The sequence below is a fragment of the Haemorhous mexicanus genome, chromosome 6 (assembly GCF_027477595.1).
Source record: "Haemorhous mexicanus isolate bHaeMex1 chromosome 6, bHaeMex1.pri, whole genome shotgun sequence".
In the NCBI taxonomy this organism is placed as follows: Eukaryota; Metazoa; Chordata; class Aves; order Passeriformes; family Fringillidae; genus Haemorhous; species Haemorhous mexicanus.
In genome coordinates, this window is record NC_082346.1 from 56,696,112 (window position 1) to 56,711,426 (window position 15,315).

Sequence of the window (15,315 nt, forward strand, 5' to 3'; positions counted from 1 at the left end):
TGAATGAGACACTAAGAGAGTGTGATCCAATGCCAAGTGCTGGTTTCCGTAGTTGATTTTAAATCTACATTATGCTAATGATGTTCATTTGGAAAATGTGTCCACTCCCTAACTTCTGCTGCTCAGTGTTCTGTTAATTGGATTCAGATGGTTGGACTGAAGCAGTGGTAGGGTTCCTACACAGAGGAGTTTTCCAAGCAATTTTTTTTTTTTCCTATGCAGTCTAAGTTAGAGTTGCTTTCACTGTGGCTGGTGTCCAGCTATTCTTGACCTCCTTCCTCAGAGGTCTGTCTGATACAAATGGGCACGGTTCTACTGGGACAAATGAAGTTATGATCACTTAAACGTGCTGAAGATCTCATCTGGGGCGTGACTCCTCTCCCAGTGCATTGGGCTGGCTGGGCTGGGTTGCTGGTCAGAGTTCATCAGTGATGGAGTCCTTTTCAGCAGGCTCACAGTGCAATTTGTAATTCTGGAAACACAGGCTGTTGACTGAACTCTAATAGTAGGGAGAGCCTTTTGTTTCCCATAAAAAGAGTTGGTGTTTCTGAGGCATTTTGACAAGGCAGCATGTTCCTGTGAAGTGGTGCTGTGCTCTGATTTTCATCCCTATGCTGAAATTCAGAGCTAGTCCATTATCTGGGCAGCCTCACTGAACTCAAACTGTATGTGGAGCTGGTGGCACTCAGTGTGATGACATCAGACAGCATCATTTTCCCAAGTAGCTGTTCTAACCTGTGAGCCCTTGGTTGCTTTGAAGAGGAAAGAGAAGTTGTGACTTTTTATGCAGTTGTGACTCTGATAAGCAGAGTTTTGATAATCTGGTTTACTGTGCTCATAGGCTAAGCAAAATATATTCCCTGGTTTCAAAGAAAAAATAATTAGGGATGGAAACCTCTATCTTTTAAACAAAAGTGTCTAATTTCTGTAAGAGGATTTCACCTGAATTTCTGAAAGTCAGCTTCATCCAAGTGGCTGTTTCTGAAAGTAGAATCAAACAAAGGCTTTTAGACACTAAGTATTGTGTGGTGATAGATATGCAACTGTTTCTACACATACTTGCTGCTGTTCCAAGTGATAATACTTTTCTGAAGGTTTATAGAAAAAATAAGAGGGAAATTAAAAAAGACACATTGTGTGTTGGAAGATGGTGGTTTCACATGAACAAAATCAGTACTGAATTTACATTGTGAAGTTACAGTAAGCCTCAGAGCCAAGAGGGAAAATTAAAAGATTACTTAAAACCAACAATAAACATGCAAATTAAAAGTCATAAATTTTAAATGAAGTCATACACTATTAAAAATAAGCATAAAATTGCATGCTAGTTTGGATGTGTAGTTTATAGAACACACCAAATGTTAAAATTGGATGAAATTAAGAAAAACATTTTGCAAAGGCAAGTAAAATATCTGTTTAATTAGATTGTAAAGAAAGAAGATTAAAAGTAATATTTTGTGAAACAGTAATTACTGTTTTTCAGAAGTAGTCAGGTTCCTGTGTGTTGATCTAAATTTACCGGTGATAGCAGATCTCTTTGGGGTCTTTTGTTTTGTTTGTGTCTTTTAATTAATTTAAATGGCAACCACTACCTTTATTTTGTTTTCTTTGCACTGAACACACTGCATGGCTGTTTGCTCCAGTACTCTGCCAGCTCATGAAAGCAAATCTGGGAGATCAGCTCATCCCCTCTGGTTCTGAGAGGTTAAAAGCCAACTCATTGCAGGGGACTATACAGCAAGATAACAGGAAAGGCAGCTGAGGCCATTGGGAGGTGGGCTGAGGTGCTGATGGGAGCCTGAGATGTAAATAAACCAGATTGCTCTCATTTCCTCTTTCCACTGTATTATGCATTCCAATAGCACCATTCATCTTTATGACAGACACCTATTGCTTTAACTTTACTGCAGGCCACCACAGTACATTAAAGTGGGCAGGAAATGGAAATAAATAGAGTTCAGTGGAGCTGCCCAGTAACTGAACACGGTGCAGTCACTTTCAGTGCAGGGTCATGCAGATTTGAGTGGATTTATCCCATTGCCTGGCTTTTGTTAGAAAGAGACACTGTGTAGTTTTTTATATAAGTAAGAAAATGTGCTTGGACGGTTTTTTTTTTTTTTTTTTCCAAACTCTTTGGGATGCCAGAGATGAAGAGAAATTGGGTTGAGTCTCAGCTGGGTAGAGTCAGGGGGATATGTCTGTGTGCACTTCCTCAGGTTGTGGCTGGAAACAGAATAATGGGATTGAGATTTGAAGAAATCCTGCTAGGAGATAGAATGGGAGGAGGGCCACAGTCCGTTGGCTTGAATTAACCTTCCACCTAAAGGTAGTGAGACATTACTGTAAAGAGGCTGAATGGAATTAGGCCTTAAAAATGTATCTACTTCTTTTCCTAATGCCTGCTCATATTGCTCAGTTTGGAAACGTAGATTGCTTTCCTGCTTGTTCAGAGGAATGTTTGTTTTCAAGGACAGTGAAGCTGCACTGCAGTTTCCAGATACCCTTAACCCCCAGGAGATGGGACTTCAGGTGAATTCTGTTTTTGTGAAAGCTTCACATGTTTGTTTTTCCTTGATTGTTTATATTCTGATAAGATGAGGTCAGTGACTGAATGAATTAACAACATGGATTACTTGAAGACCTAAAGCTCATATTTTCACTCCCTTGAGATTAGTCAGATAGTTGGAAACTTCTCTTAAAAAAAAAAATCATTAGCATTGCTTTTTTTTCCCTTGATTGCATTGAACACTCTCTGGGTTTGCTGAATATATGCTTGCTTTTTTTTTTGTTTGTTTGTTTTCACAATGACTGCTATATAGTTGAAAGCAGGCATCAGCCTTCAAGGTATTTGTCAATATAGAAGATACTAGGGAATATTTCACAATGTCTTGTAAGATAAAAACTAATTTGTAAGCAGCACGGCAGAGATCTGGAAGGACAATTAAGACAAAAAATCATTAACATTGATTCTTGTGCACTGGGATAGTACATTCCTTTCTCCAAAAGCATCTTTTTAAAATGTTGTTCACCTCAATCTGTATTTAATTATATATTTCAATGTGACATTCAATGATTCTTCTTTCTCTTAAATTATATTTATATCAAGACTTTAATTTAATTCAATTCAGAATACTGCTCTGGATGCACTCTCACTGCAGAAACCAGTGCCAGGCAAAATTGTGGGTAATTACTGAGGATGGTTGTTGGCAATTTGACTTTTCATCATTTGTTCGTCATCGTTTGTTCTCACTCTGTGCACAGTTCCTCTCTGAAAGGATTAGGTTACAGATGGGTGGGTATTACTTCAGGGACTTCTTAAGTGAGAATCCAGATGCTGTGCTGCCTCCTCTTCTCTTGCTTAGTTTGGGAGTTAGAAGTCGGTAGCTGCAGGTAAGATTCAAAGCTTGTATCTTTGTTTCTCTTTTTCAGTGGGAAAAAACCCTCTCTATTCTTTCTTGTCAGTTCAACAGAAAATCTAAGTGCTAACTCTAACTCTATGGGAAATTACAGATTGAGCTATAATTTCCAAATGATTTAATTTAAGTGCAGTTATCACTGACAAACTGCTTCAAGTTCTCAGAGTAGTTCAGGTCCAGGAACGTAATTTGGTGTTTCATGCTTTGAAAACCTGGCTGTGACTTTGGTGTCTAAGCTGTAGCAGGGATTTTTGGTGGTATTGGCCTTTGGCCATGTCCCAGTTGCTTTGAGTCATGTCTGCAGTTTCAAGGGCAGTGGTGTGGGGATGTGGTATTTTACAGTTGTGAAATGTGGGTTTTGTTGTGTGCCCCACATGCAGCACGTGGTGTTACCCCCACAGCTGAGACCCTGCTGGCTCCTCGCTTGCTCTCATGGGGAGGCAGCAGAGCTGAGCTCTTGCATCAGAGAGGGAAACCTCAATTCCAGAGACTGTTTCCTTCTCGCTGTTGCAAGCAGCAGCTTCTGATGTGCTTTCAAGTCTGTGCTCCTTTTCCCTACTCCTGGTTTCAGAGGAAAAGCCTGAAGGCAGGCTTTGGGCTGAATGCTCCAGTGCTGAAGGAAATGGGTGTTTTGCCGTGTGTTCTAGCGGGAGCACAATCCTGGTTTTCCAAGTTTGCCATCCTGCCCAGCTGAACTTGCAGACCACTTCTGTGAGCTCCTCTCATGTGGGCAGTTTGCATGTGTGTGTCTGTAAGAACTGCTTGCTGAAAAGCAGTGGTAAATTCAAGCATTCAGGAAATTTGTCCTCGTATAAGAACATGCAATTATCTCATGCCCTGACCTTGCTGGGGGCTGCTGGGCTCCTCAGTTCCTAGTGGGAGCATTTATTTTACAGTTTTAACAGTCTGTGATGTTTGACTATCTAAAATTTGTTTGCAAAAGTTAACAAGCTGAGTCTGAAATTAGGGATTTGGTTTCTGCAGTGGGAGGGGAAGCTGTGAATGTTACAGCATCACAGTATTCTGCTTATCCTGCTCTTTCAGAAGGAAAGAAGAGCATTTGGAAAGTAGGTGTGACAAAGAGAACATAGTTTATTTATGCTGTGGAACAAAAGGGTCATGTTCTTTGTAACTCAGCAGACTAAAGAGGTTTTGGAGCAGTGATTGGAACAGAGGCTTGTGTTTTGTGTGTTTAATTTTTGTGCCATTGCCCTCAGCGATTTACACACCCCCTTTGTTTGGCTGGCCTGTCTGCTGGTGGAGCTGTAGCAAGGATGGCTTTGGTTGCTTCACCCCTCCCACCTGTGTGTCACACATTTGGTCACTCACGTTTTATTTCTTCCCTCTGTTAAACACGAGAGTGTAACTCCCACCCGAGCCTTGTTAGGGTGTGAGCTGCTGAAGCAGGGGCTCCCCAGGACCAGGCATTGTCACCGGGCAGGAAAACCTCTTTAATGGGGCTGGTTAAACTTTTAAGTTATGGTTAATGTTTTTAACAGTGACTTGTGTTTCCTCTGGCCTTCACGCCCAACCATTAGCCAGGTGTTTTTGTCTCTCGGAGTGGAAAAATAAAAGTAATCTAACTATCCAGCTGGGCCCTTACTGAGGTGGAGAAGGTTCTCCACAACTGGGGAAGGTTGGCCACAATGCCAGCTGGGGGTTGCAGAGGCTGGATGTGTGGCTTAAGAGGCTCCTTGTAAAGCTTGGCAAAACATGAGCATTGGTAATGAGATGCCTTTTTCTTTTGCTATAAATAACTTAGGAGGTTTAAATTTGGCATGCTATGTGCCTATAAGCTTTGCTCTGTGTAATTTTCTAAATATATATTTTTTAAATTTTATTTTTGTTCCCCCCTTTAATATGACATCGACCTGATTTCTTTGTAACTGCGAGACAGGCCTGACTCTGATCTGCCTCATGCTGTAAACTGTGTTTATGGAGCTAGAATTGGGGTCATTAATTTTCTTTACATCAAAAGAAGTAATTTCTTTCAAATGAGAAGCCTGTTTCACCTAGTAATTCGCTTTAATTGCTTATTTGAAACTTTTGACATTTGATAGCAATTTAAACATTGCCAGATGAGGCTCATGCAGTTGGGACGTGCAGGTGCTTCCTTGTGTGCCCAGCTTGGATCAAAGGAGTGAGCCCAGGGATGTGCCTGGTGAGATGGGGCGCCCGGTGCTGGAAGGTGCTGTGTTTTGGGGCTCTTTGAATAGATGCTGTGTGTCAGCCTCAGCAAGTATTTGCTCAGAGGGCTCTCCCTTGGAGCAGTTTCTGAGGAGCTCTGAGCACGGTGCTGTTTGTTTTTCTTGGGAGACAGACTGCATGGCCTTTGTTTTACCCGAGGCTAAATAGAGCTTGCAGCTCTGAGTATCTGTGTTTTTTTGTTTTTTTTTTAAAGTCTAACCAATAGAACTTTCTGCTGAAGGGATAGAAAAAAGTTTCTAAAATATTAATTACCTTTTTTTTTCTGACTAATATGTCTTAATTTAGTATTACCATCTTCTGGGAGGTTTGGTGGGAAAGAACTTTCTTCCTCATGAGGGTAAGCAAATGGTGCAACTTCAAAGGCATTTTTAGCAGGGTCTAAACCTCAGTAAAGAGAAGAGACAAAAATGAAACAGTGTCTTTCACTTTACTTTTTATGCTGATTCACTGTTGTGAATCAATTTATTGTTCAGCCAGTGGCAGGAGAAGCTTTTCTTAGCCTGAGAAGTATTTTTTATTTTAAGTCAATAAACAATAATTTAGATTATTGCAACTAGAAAGTTGCTAGAAAGAGCAACTTTGATTAATGGCTTTTGGCTGTGGAATAATGTGATGCTAGATATACTTACAGTGGTTTCTGTCAACACTGTACTGTGTCTTGTGAGAGATTAAAACTATTGCAGGAGTAGTCCAGCAGCTGAACACGAGATAAATTCTGTGCTGCTGCTGCAGAAGTTCAGCAGTATTTTAGTACTTTCTGAATTCAGAGCAAAGCCAAAGTACCAGTACCAGAGTTTTATTGATGTGCATTGTAATTAAAACCAGAATGAGTTTTCTAATAGGACATTCATTTCCTAGAGAGCAATTGCAGCTTGGCATAAAGTAATACATTTTTAAAAACAAGTGCCAATCTGGGGATATCCCCAGCATATGTTGGATGGCTGATTTACCAGCCATGTGTGTCCTACTTATTAACAAGAAAATTAAATATTTTCATTTAAAATAATGATACAAATAAACCTTTGGCTGTGCTGTGATTTCATTAAAACCTTAATTGTTTAGAGAGCTCTATGAGGGTGTGTGAAGTTGGGTCAGTTTTACTGCCTGGTGTTAGTCTCGATAGCAGATTTACGACTGGGCTGGATTTAATCTCTTGACTAATCTTTACAGTAGCAGGCCTGGGATAGGAGGGCATTTGTGTGTTACAGGAGATAGGTAACTCTATCTCTGAAGTGGAAACAGGGTGCTGGCTTTTAAAATGTCTTAGCAGCCTGAAAATGAACTAGCCAAGGGCTGGTGGGTGTTGCTTTTAAATCAGTGTCTTCATGTGCACATTGTCACACCTTCACACATGGCTGTAGGCTCAAATCTATTTCTCATTAAAGCAACTGTAGCAGAAGGGAATATTGCAACCATGTGGGTTGCAAAGATCAGAAATAAGTCCTGTGGGCAGCACCATGTAAACTGGCTTTTATGCCACTTGATTCATCATTTCTGAGGGTAAGGGCAGCAGGATGTGTACCATGTCACGAATAAATTTTTCAAAATACTTTCAAGTCTAATTTTCCTTGGTTTCTGATGGTGATATGCCTTTGAATCGAGTTATAGTATTTGTAGGTTCAGCATCTAAACTAACATTGTTCTTGAGCATGGGAAACACGGGTGCTGTAGATGTCTCCAAAGGAGAGTTAATTAGAAGAATGAGCAGTTATCAAGAACACCACAGCTCCACTGTTTAATTCTGATGATAATTTTCATGCTGGGTCTAATATAAATGAATTCCTCGTAGTTTATTAATCCACTGTGGGCCTGTTAGGGTATTCAGCAGGAAAAATGCTGAGAGTTACAGAACAGATGTAAAGTACTTCCGTGAGTGGAGAGCAAATCAGATAACTTTCTTTTTTCCTCTACTTTTTATCTTTCTGCATCACTTTAACTGACTATGTCTTCTCCCCCTTTCTTCACTTCTTTAGGACCCACGATTATCAGCTTTAATTTTTGACAAGCTTCAAGTGCCTGACTATTTACAGAAAAACAGGAATGAAGGAGAGAGCAGATGTGAAACTTGTGCCACTCACTTGAATCAGCTGAAGCAGGAAGCCATTCAGATGATGCACACCCTCAGCCAAACCAGCTACCCAGAGATGCCCGACCTCCCGCCCGGCGCCGGCGCGGTGACCAGCGTGGTACCCAGGATGGTCACTGTCTCTTCCCAGAAGGACCTGCAGTGGCAGGTGGGCAGGCAGCCTGGGAAGTCACCCAGTCTCTTCTCTGCAGCAGAGAGGAAGAAAGGACTGGGATGGTCTCAAGGCGTGGGCAGCTTTCCCAACTCCAGCGTTCAAGTGACGGTGGCCCCCAGCGGTCTCAGTGGTGCCCTGAGCTCTGTCACCATCCAGGCTCAGCAGTACCTCGAGGGCATGTGGAGTATCTCCAGAGTGAACAGCTTCCTGCCTCAGGCTTGTCTAGTAAGTAGTGGTAATTCAGCTGCTTGGGTTTTGTTTGCACGTGTGTGGACATACAGAGAGATGCAGATAAAATTTGAGATCTATACATATTTATCTTTGTGGGGATCAGCTAATGGTATTCTAAGCCACGTTTCAAGAGCTGAAGAGTTAAAGAGCTTTGGAAGATGTTCTATCGGATGTCACAAGGAATTTGCTTTCTTATTTCTTATCTCTTATCTTCTGGTGAGATCCTTTCCTCAGATGTTTTTGCACCTATTTTAGCTTCATGTATGCAGGTGATGTTATTTGTCTGTCGCATACCTGGTAGCTCCTTTAGAAAAACACAAAAGGCCAAGTTTGTGACACATGAAGCTCTGGGAGCTTCATGGGATTATATCAAAGGCGAACTTGACCCTCAAGTCTAGTGCAGAGCTTCTAACACTGTGTGCAGTTCAGCAGTTGCTGCTGATGGATGGTGATGCACAGCATTAATCTGCAGCTTAGATGTGTTGCAGAACAGTTTGCTGCTGGAGAAGGGGCTCAGGAGGTTGCTTCAGAGCCACATGCCTGTAAATGTCACTGCACTTGGATTTTCAGCCTTGATGTTGTTTCCCTGTATTCTCTGTGCATTGTAAGAACTCTTGTGGGAAATGGAAAAGCTTTGTAGAGGTGCACATTACCTTTAAAAGCAAATTCATTATGTGGCTATCTATAGGACTGTGCTAAGAAAAAAGATACAGTACGTGGCTGGTTTTGACTGAGATTTATTCCTGACCAGTTTTCAGGTACTGAATGGGGGAGTGTATGTAATAATGAAATGTGTACAATTTGAAGTAAAGGTTTTCACTTAAAGATGACTTAACAGATCTTGTGGAATCAGGTATTTTGGTGCCAAGCAGCTTTAAATTTAACATAATGCCTTATGTGCTGTTGTATGTAAACACTGCCTAATATTGCTTGGTAGCTTCAGCTGGTTGAGCTCCAAGATCATCAGAGATAAATATTTGAGTGCTGCTGTGTAACATTACTTTTTCAGGCTGACTTGTGTTTCCTTCCAGAAAAGGCTTGGAGACTTGATTCCTCCTTCCCATACTTTTCTCTCTTAAGGAAATTTGTGAGTTCCCATACATTCCACTTCTGAGAATCTAAGTCCAGTGAATCTCTACTGACAACAGGTCACTCACTAAGAAAAGAGAAAATAGCCCATTCAGCTCTTCATAGGTTATAAGGAACTTCTGCTATGAGAGCTTTTTCCCTAAAATGTTGCTCCATGCATTAGGGATCAATTTGGCCATGTATGGTATAGGATGTTACCTTTAAATTGCCTTCTGAGTTCTTTGTATCTCACAGAAATAGAGAAGGAAAATTGGGAAAGCTGCTGGGCTAAGAAGCCTGCACTCTGGAAGCAGAAGTATTTCCATTTGTCTGCTCATTCTTTGTCTGCCCTTATTCTTGTCCTAAATAATTCAGTAACAGCCAGCTGCAGACTTCTTCCTGCTTAACCATGCTGACTGATAGATGTGGTCTTCCCTAACCACTGTGCTATTCTAAGATAAAACTGTTGCCTCATTTAACCCCTGTGAAGGAAAAATGTGTATAATGCAGCAGAGCTTAAGTGTGATTTAGAAATGTGCAAAGAAACTCAGTAGCCTGGAAAACAGTGACCTTTAACGAAAGGACAAACACTGTGAGTGTTGGAGGCAGCTTGGATGTGATCCAGGCATCTGCAAGGATCATTTAGATTTATAAGCAGTTTTTGGAGAGAAGCTAGTCTTCAGTTGTTTTATCTCTTCTCTCTCTTTATTTATTTTATTCATTTAAGCCCAAATGTAGTTACTGAAGACTGTAAGTGCATCTCTTTCCAGATGGTGCTTCTTGTGTCTGTCGGAATTCTTCCACTGCCTTTTGTATTGTTAAGAGCCTTGTGTCTGATGAAGTTGTTTGGGTGGGTGAGGCAGAAAGTGCTTCCCCTACGCTCTTCCCCTGAGGAATCACAGGTGTTGAAGGAAACAGGATTGGAGAGATTTCAGGAAACAGCTAGTCTGGCCCTTGTCTAGGATAGTATCCACTGCAGGACGTTCTTGTCCAATGCTTATCTTACATAATTTCACAATTTTTTTGAAGACTGGGATTTTCCCAGTTCTATTGATTCTCACATCTGAACTTCCTTCCCTATTAGAAAAGTTTATTTATTTTTTTTACAAGTTAAAGACAAAATTATGTCTTTTCTAAGTTAGAGACAGGGTTTAGTTTCAGTATAATCCAGAAGAGAACTGTTCATATACATAGTTCTAGTGATGTCTGTCTTTAGTAATACTTCCTGTCTTGTGGGGCAAAGCTGGTCTGGCTAGAGGAATTCTGGAGCAAGACTACTGCAGTAGAAAGAACAGCACTGAATGTACTATTTATCAAGTGTGACTGGATTTCGAAGACTTCATCCCCCATTTAGGCAACATACTGCACAAAAGCAGAAATAAAAGATGGCTCTTTCCTCAGGGAGTTTCCACTCTTGGTTGTGACACCAGTAGTTTTTGACCACCCTGTAAATACTCCTGTTTCCCTGGGGGATCTGTACTTACACCTTTTTTCCTTACCAAAGGGTACCTGAAGCAGGTGCTGAACTCCCTGGTAGGAGGCTTCTACCCAATGCCTACCCTCCCTCCCAGTGATTTAACTCACTGCTGCATATGAAGTGGGCATGGTTCATTTTACAAATCTGGGAAGACAAAAGTAAAGGCTGGGGTTCATCTCAAGTATTTTTAATTATCAAAACCCCAGGCATTTATTATAACATAATTACTGAGGCTTCCTCTGGGGCTAGGGAAGACCAACAGGCGCTTCAAAGAGATGCTTTGTCCTTCTCATCTTGGATGTGTGTCTTGGCCTGCCCTGTCCACCAAGGGTGCCTGTGGCTTCCAGCTGGTGCTGGTGGAGCCCAGGCAGGTCATGTGGAGTGAATCCTCTTTTGGATGCAGCCTGCTATGTCCCCAGTGCCTTCTGGGAGTGAAAATACACCTCAGTGTACATCTGCCAAACCTCAGGGCACCTTGCAGCCGCGCACATTTCTCCAGGATCCATATTTTTTATTCATGCTTAGTTCTAATAGTGACAGTAGGGAAATTGTCTGTGGAGAGAAAAAAAAATAATTTGATTTCTGCCCCTCTCATCTTCCTCCCCAAACTCGCATGTATTACCTTGTTATGTCACTTACAGTTGTGAAAACACTTCTGGGCTGAACGTTGGGGGTCAGAAGTGCAGGACATCATAAATTTTTAATATGTGTTTGGAGTTCAAGTGTGAAAAATCCATTATATAGATTATAAATTTTTTGAACAGGAACGTGTGTTTGAAGCGCAGTGTGGGTGCTGCTCACATGAAAATAATAACCATGGGCTTTGGGAGCTGTAAAGAGGAACAGTAATTAAGGATCTGGAGGAAGGTTCAAGGAGGGGAAGACTAGGATTGCAACCAAGGTGCAAAAGGTGAAGATGTAATCAGCTGCTTTACCCAAGTGGCCTGTTGTGAAAAATTACAAACAATAATCACCAGTAGCAGTGATAAGTTGTCTGAGCAGACAGTGAACACAGTGGAGGGGAGGGAGCTGGTATAACTCTGGGTAAAGCAGCTGATTTGTGCTGGACACCTGACAACTGTAATTAATAAACAGTTTTATATTGATGTTTTCAGTTCTTGACCTGACTAGTGACTAAAAGGTTACTACTCAAATGAAAAAAACCCATTAGCAGTGCTAAGCACTGCCCCCCAGTTTAATGCAAAAGGAGAGGACTGAGGGGAGTTTGGGCTTCCCAGATGTGTTGGAATCTGGCTGAGAAGCAGAACATTAAAACCACTGAAAATACCTTGTATGCCTATTAGAAATATCTGCATTTATTGTGTGCTGTAGAAAGAGAGGTCTTACTGTATATTTTAAATTGACTGTGTTATTATTATGCAGTGTTATGTGCTGCATAAAAGTGCTAAAGTAGCCATGCCATGTGCTATAAAGACATCTCAGTGAAATAGGGCTTATTTGCAAATTGCTTTTCCTTTCATCTTACACAAAACGAGATCCTCGTCACACTGTATTTCTTACTTGAATATATACAGTTGGCACTGGTTATAAGGCATTGTGGCTCCTTGAACACTTACCAGTTTGTAAGTGGATTTAAAAATATATTAAAAAAGGCACCATTAAGAAATTGAAAAAGTTGGAGCACTAAAAAATTTGAAGTGCCTTAAGTAAAACTTTAAAAGCCTATATATGCAAAATTGTAAAATTATCAAATGTATGTTCCTGAGAGTATTCACAAATTTACATTTAGGTATGAGCTTATTGCTTGGGTCTGTGAAGTTCAGAGAGGGAGGATTCACCCACAGCACAGCACATGTAAATGGGTGCATAGACTCTGAAGTTAAAGAAGTTAATGTTTATTTGTCTTAGGTGAAAAACCTATGAGTTATTTTAGTCACAATTCAGGCTTTCCTGTAGTTTGAGTAAGTCTTCTGCTTACCCTAATCTAAACCAGATGGTTTTGTCTGAGAGTAGTTCAGCCTCTGTTGACTTTCCTTAAAGCCTCTTTATTTGTTTATAGCAAGGGTGACTTATGCTTTGTTTAAAAGATGCAATAAAAAGCTGACTGTGGAAAACAGAACAATGACAAGATTTACTTCACAGCATTTACTTTTTTTACTTTGATAAATGTCATGCCAAATGGATTTTTAAATTAATTTTTAAAACCCTACTTGATAGCTTTCTCAGTGACCTTTTATTAATACAATGTGGGAAATATATTTTGTAATGAAACAATTAAAATACGGTGCATTGACCATAAATCTTGTCTGTGAGACATATGGATGTCTTTGAGCTTTGGGACATTTCTCAGACTCCTCGTGTAAGATCTTGATCCTCAAGAAGTCCATGTTAGATGGTGAGGCAGGGAGTGCACAGAGGCTCTGCTGTTTTCTCTTTAGCTCCAGTAGTGTTGGTGTCACTGCTTTTGAAGAGGAAGTAAATAAATAAAGGTTAAGGAGGAGGCAAAAAATACTAACTTTCAAAGTTAGCATTGGTCACTCTCCATAACAAGTCTCAGCAGCAGAAGGAAACCTTTTGGTCCAGGTTGCTAAATGCTTTCTCATACTAACCTAGTTTATGTTCCCCTGCTGTGACTGCAGCAAGTCAGCTGGGCAGTCATGCCTTGCTTTGGGCTTTGCTGCTGTGGCCATGCAGAGGAGGGTGTGATGTGGGGGACAGCACTGCCACTCTCAGTGAGACCCTGCCCCAGCAGCCAGGGAGCAGCTGGCTTGGGAAGAGTGGGTTGGGAATTCAGCCTTAAACGTGCAGCTGGAAGCATAGCTCTCTGCTTTGTGTAGCTGATGGGACCTTTGTGCTCTCTTTTTCTAGATTGTCCCCAGTGTAGGGTGCTGAAGGTGAAAATGAGGTCACTTTTTAATGTATTTCCAGGTATCAGAGTAATACAGGAAAAATATTAGGAGTTAACAGAAAGGTTATGGCTACAAGATGGAAATGAGCCTTTTCTTGGGTGAGGGTGTGGATTGCATTTCTTTTTATTTTCCTTTTTTTTGTGTGTGTTTGACACTTCCACCATAGTGTTGGTTTTACAGTTATGGGACAGGGTAACTATTTGAGGACTCAGACCCTCTTGTGGCTCAAATTACCACCTGAAACCAGTTATTTTGATCTTTCACCCCTCCAGGCTAAGCAGTTGTTATTACAGCTCTCATGAGGAAACAAGTCCCTACTTGCCTCTGTTGACAATTGAAGTCAACAGGCAATAATAAGGAATGTTTGCCCAGACTTCACCTGTAACTCATCAGAGATAGATTTAAGACAAGCAGACTTTAGGGATTATGTGGAAATGATAATCTAGTGGATTTACTTTTGGCCCACAGTGCATTATCTCATCTGGCAAATGTATCATAGGCTACACTAAATACCCCTAATACTTAAATTTTCTACTCTTGCCTTTCAACTTTGGCCTTTTCTGTTCACTTTGCTCCCTTCAGCTTCCCTCGCTTTCTGCTGGTCCATTTATACTCTGAATTTGCTCCACAATAAATCCTCAGGTGAACTGATAATCAGGGCCTCCCATGCCATCCCATCACTAGAAGTTGCCATGCAGGGAAGGTTCATGCTTTTTGGCTGAAGCTCAGAAGTGGTGTCATCCAGGATTTGAGAAAGAGCAGCTTTTATGAGGCTGCTGTTGCACGGGCTACACGGGTTAAGGGTGGGCTGCAGATGGATAATGCCCTTTGGCTTCAGAAGTTAATGCAGCAGAGAAACCAAATAAATTCAGGCTGAGCTCAGACCTTAGTCATGTGCAGAGGGGTGGAGGGGAAAATATTGCAGTGGTGTCTGTACAGTACATGAAAGGAGCTGATTTGCACAGCTGTGTGCAGGTAGGATTGCCCAGTTGTCCTGCTTGTGTGGAATAGTATTTGAACATCATCTATTTTTTTTTTTCTTTGGAAAGTGCTTTGAATTTGACATTTTCTCACCAGGCTGTTTACTGGAATGATGGCATGTTCAGGGTGTGGGCCTTCAGAGGCTGAGAGATGTGCACAGTATGAGCATTGGTGAAAGCATCTCTTGTTTTGTGGCTGAGCATGGGGCAAAAATTGGTGCTCTTTGTTACTTGCTAGAGTCACTGAAGTGGCCTGCCTGGCAGCTTCTGACAGGAGGTTTAAAAAGCATAAATAGAAAATGATGTATCTATTTTTGTGTTCCAGCACTTAGAAGAGAATTTATGATGTATGAGTAGAGTTCATAGATATTTCAAGCATTTCATATGTGTGTGTTTAATGGAATGGATTGCCACTTTAGTGAACATAGCATCAAATCAGCTCTGTTAATTGAAAAAGATTTTTCACATTATTGCTAATGATGTGACACAGTTTTGTTAGAGATGGTGCATAAAATAGCACTACTTCAAGTGACATTAATGTATGCATTTAAATTCCTTTTTTCCCATTTACGTGCATTATTGATTTTATTTCATTGTTGAGCAGCTAATGGATTTATAATTTGAATACAGTCACAGTAATCAATGATGGGATTACTAGACTTATAAATAGAACTTTAAAACTATGATGAGATAATTTCACAGTGACATTATAGAGAGTGGGCTGCCCAACCAGGAAGACTGAGTGTATGAAGTCCTCCAAAGACAGATAGGAACAACCTCATGTTTAGAAGTCCTGGTCCTCATGAATGACAACACAGCAGGGCA

At 40.9% G+C, this 15,315-nt stretch overlaps 1 protein-coding gene across 1 annotated transcript in view; it reads left to right on the forward strand.

Annotated features, from left to right (window-relative positions):
• Positions 1–15,315, forward strand: part of KIF26A (kinesin family member 26A) — a 93,780-nt gene that overhangs the window by 22,441 nt on the left and 56,024 nt on the right. Inside the window, exon 3 of the mRNA XM_059850439.1 lies at positions 7,598–8,089. Coding sequence (XP_059706422.1) covers positions 7,598–8,089 — 492 coding nt within the window. The remainder of the gene's footprint in view (positions 1–7,597; positions 8,090–15,315) is intronic.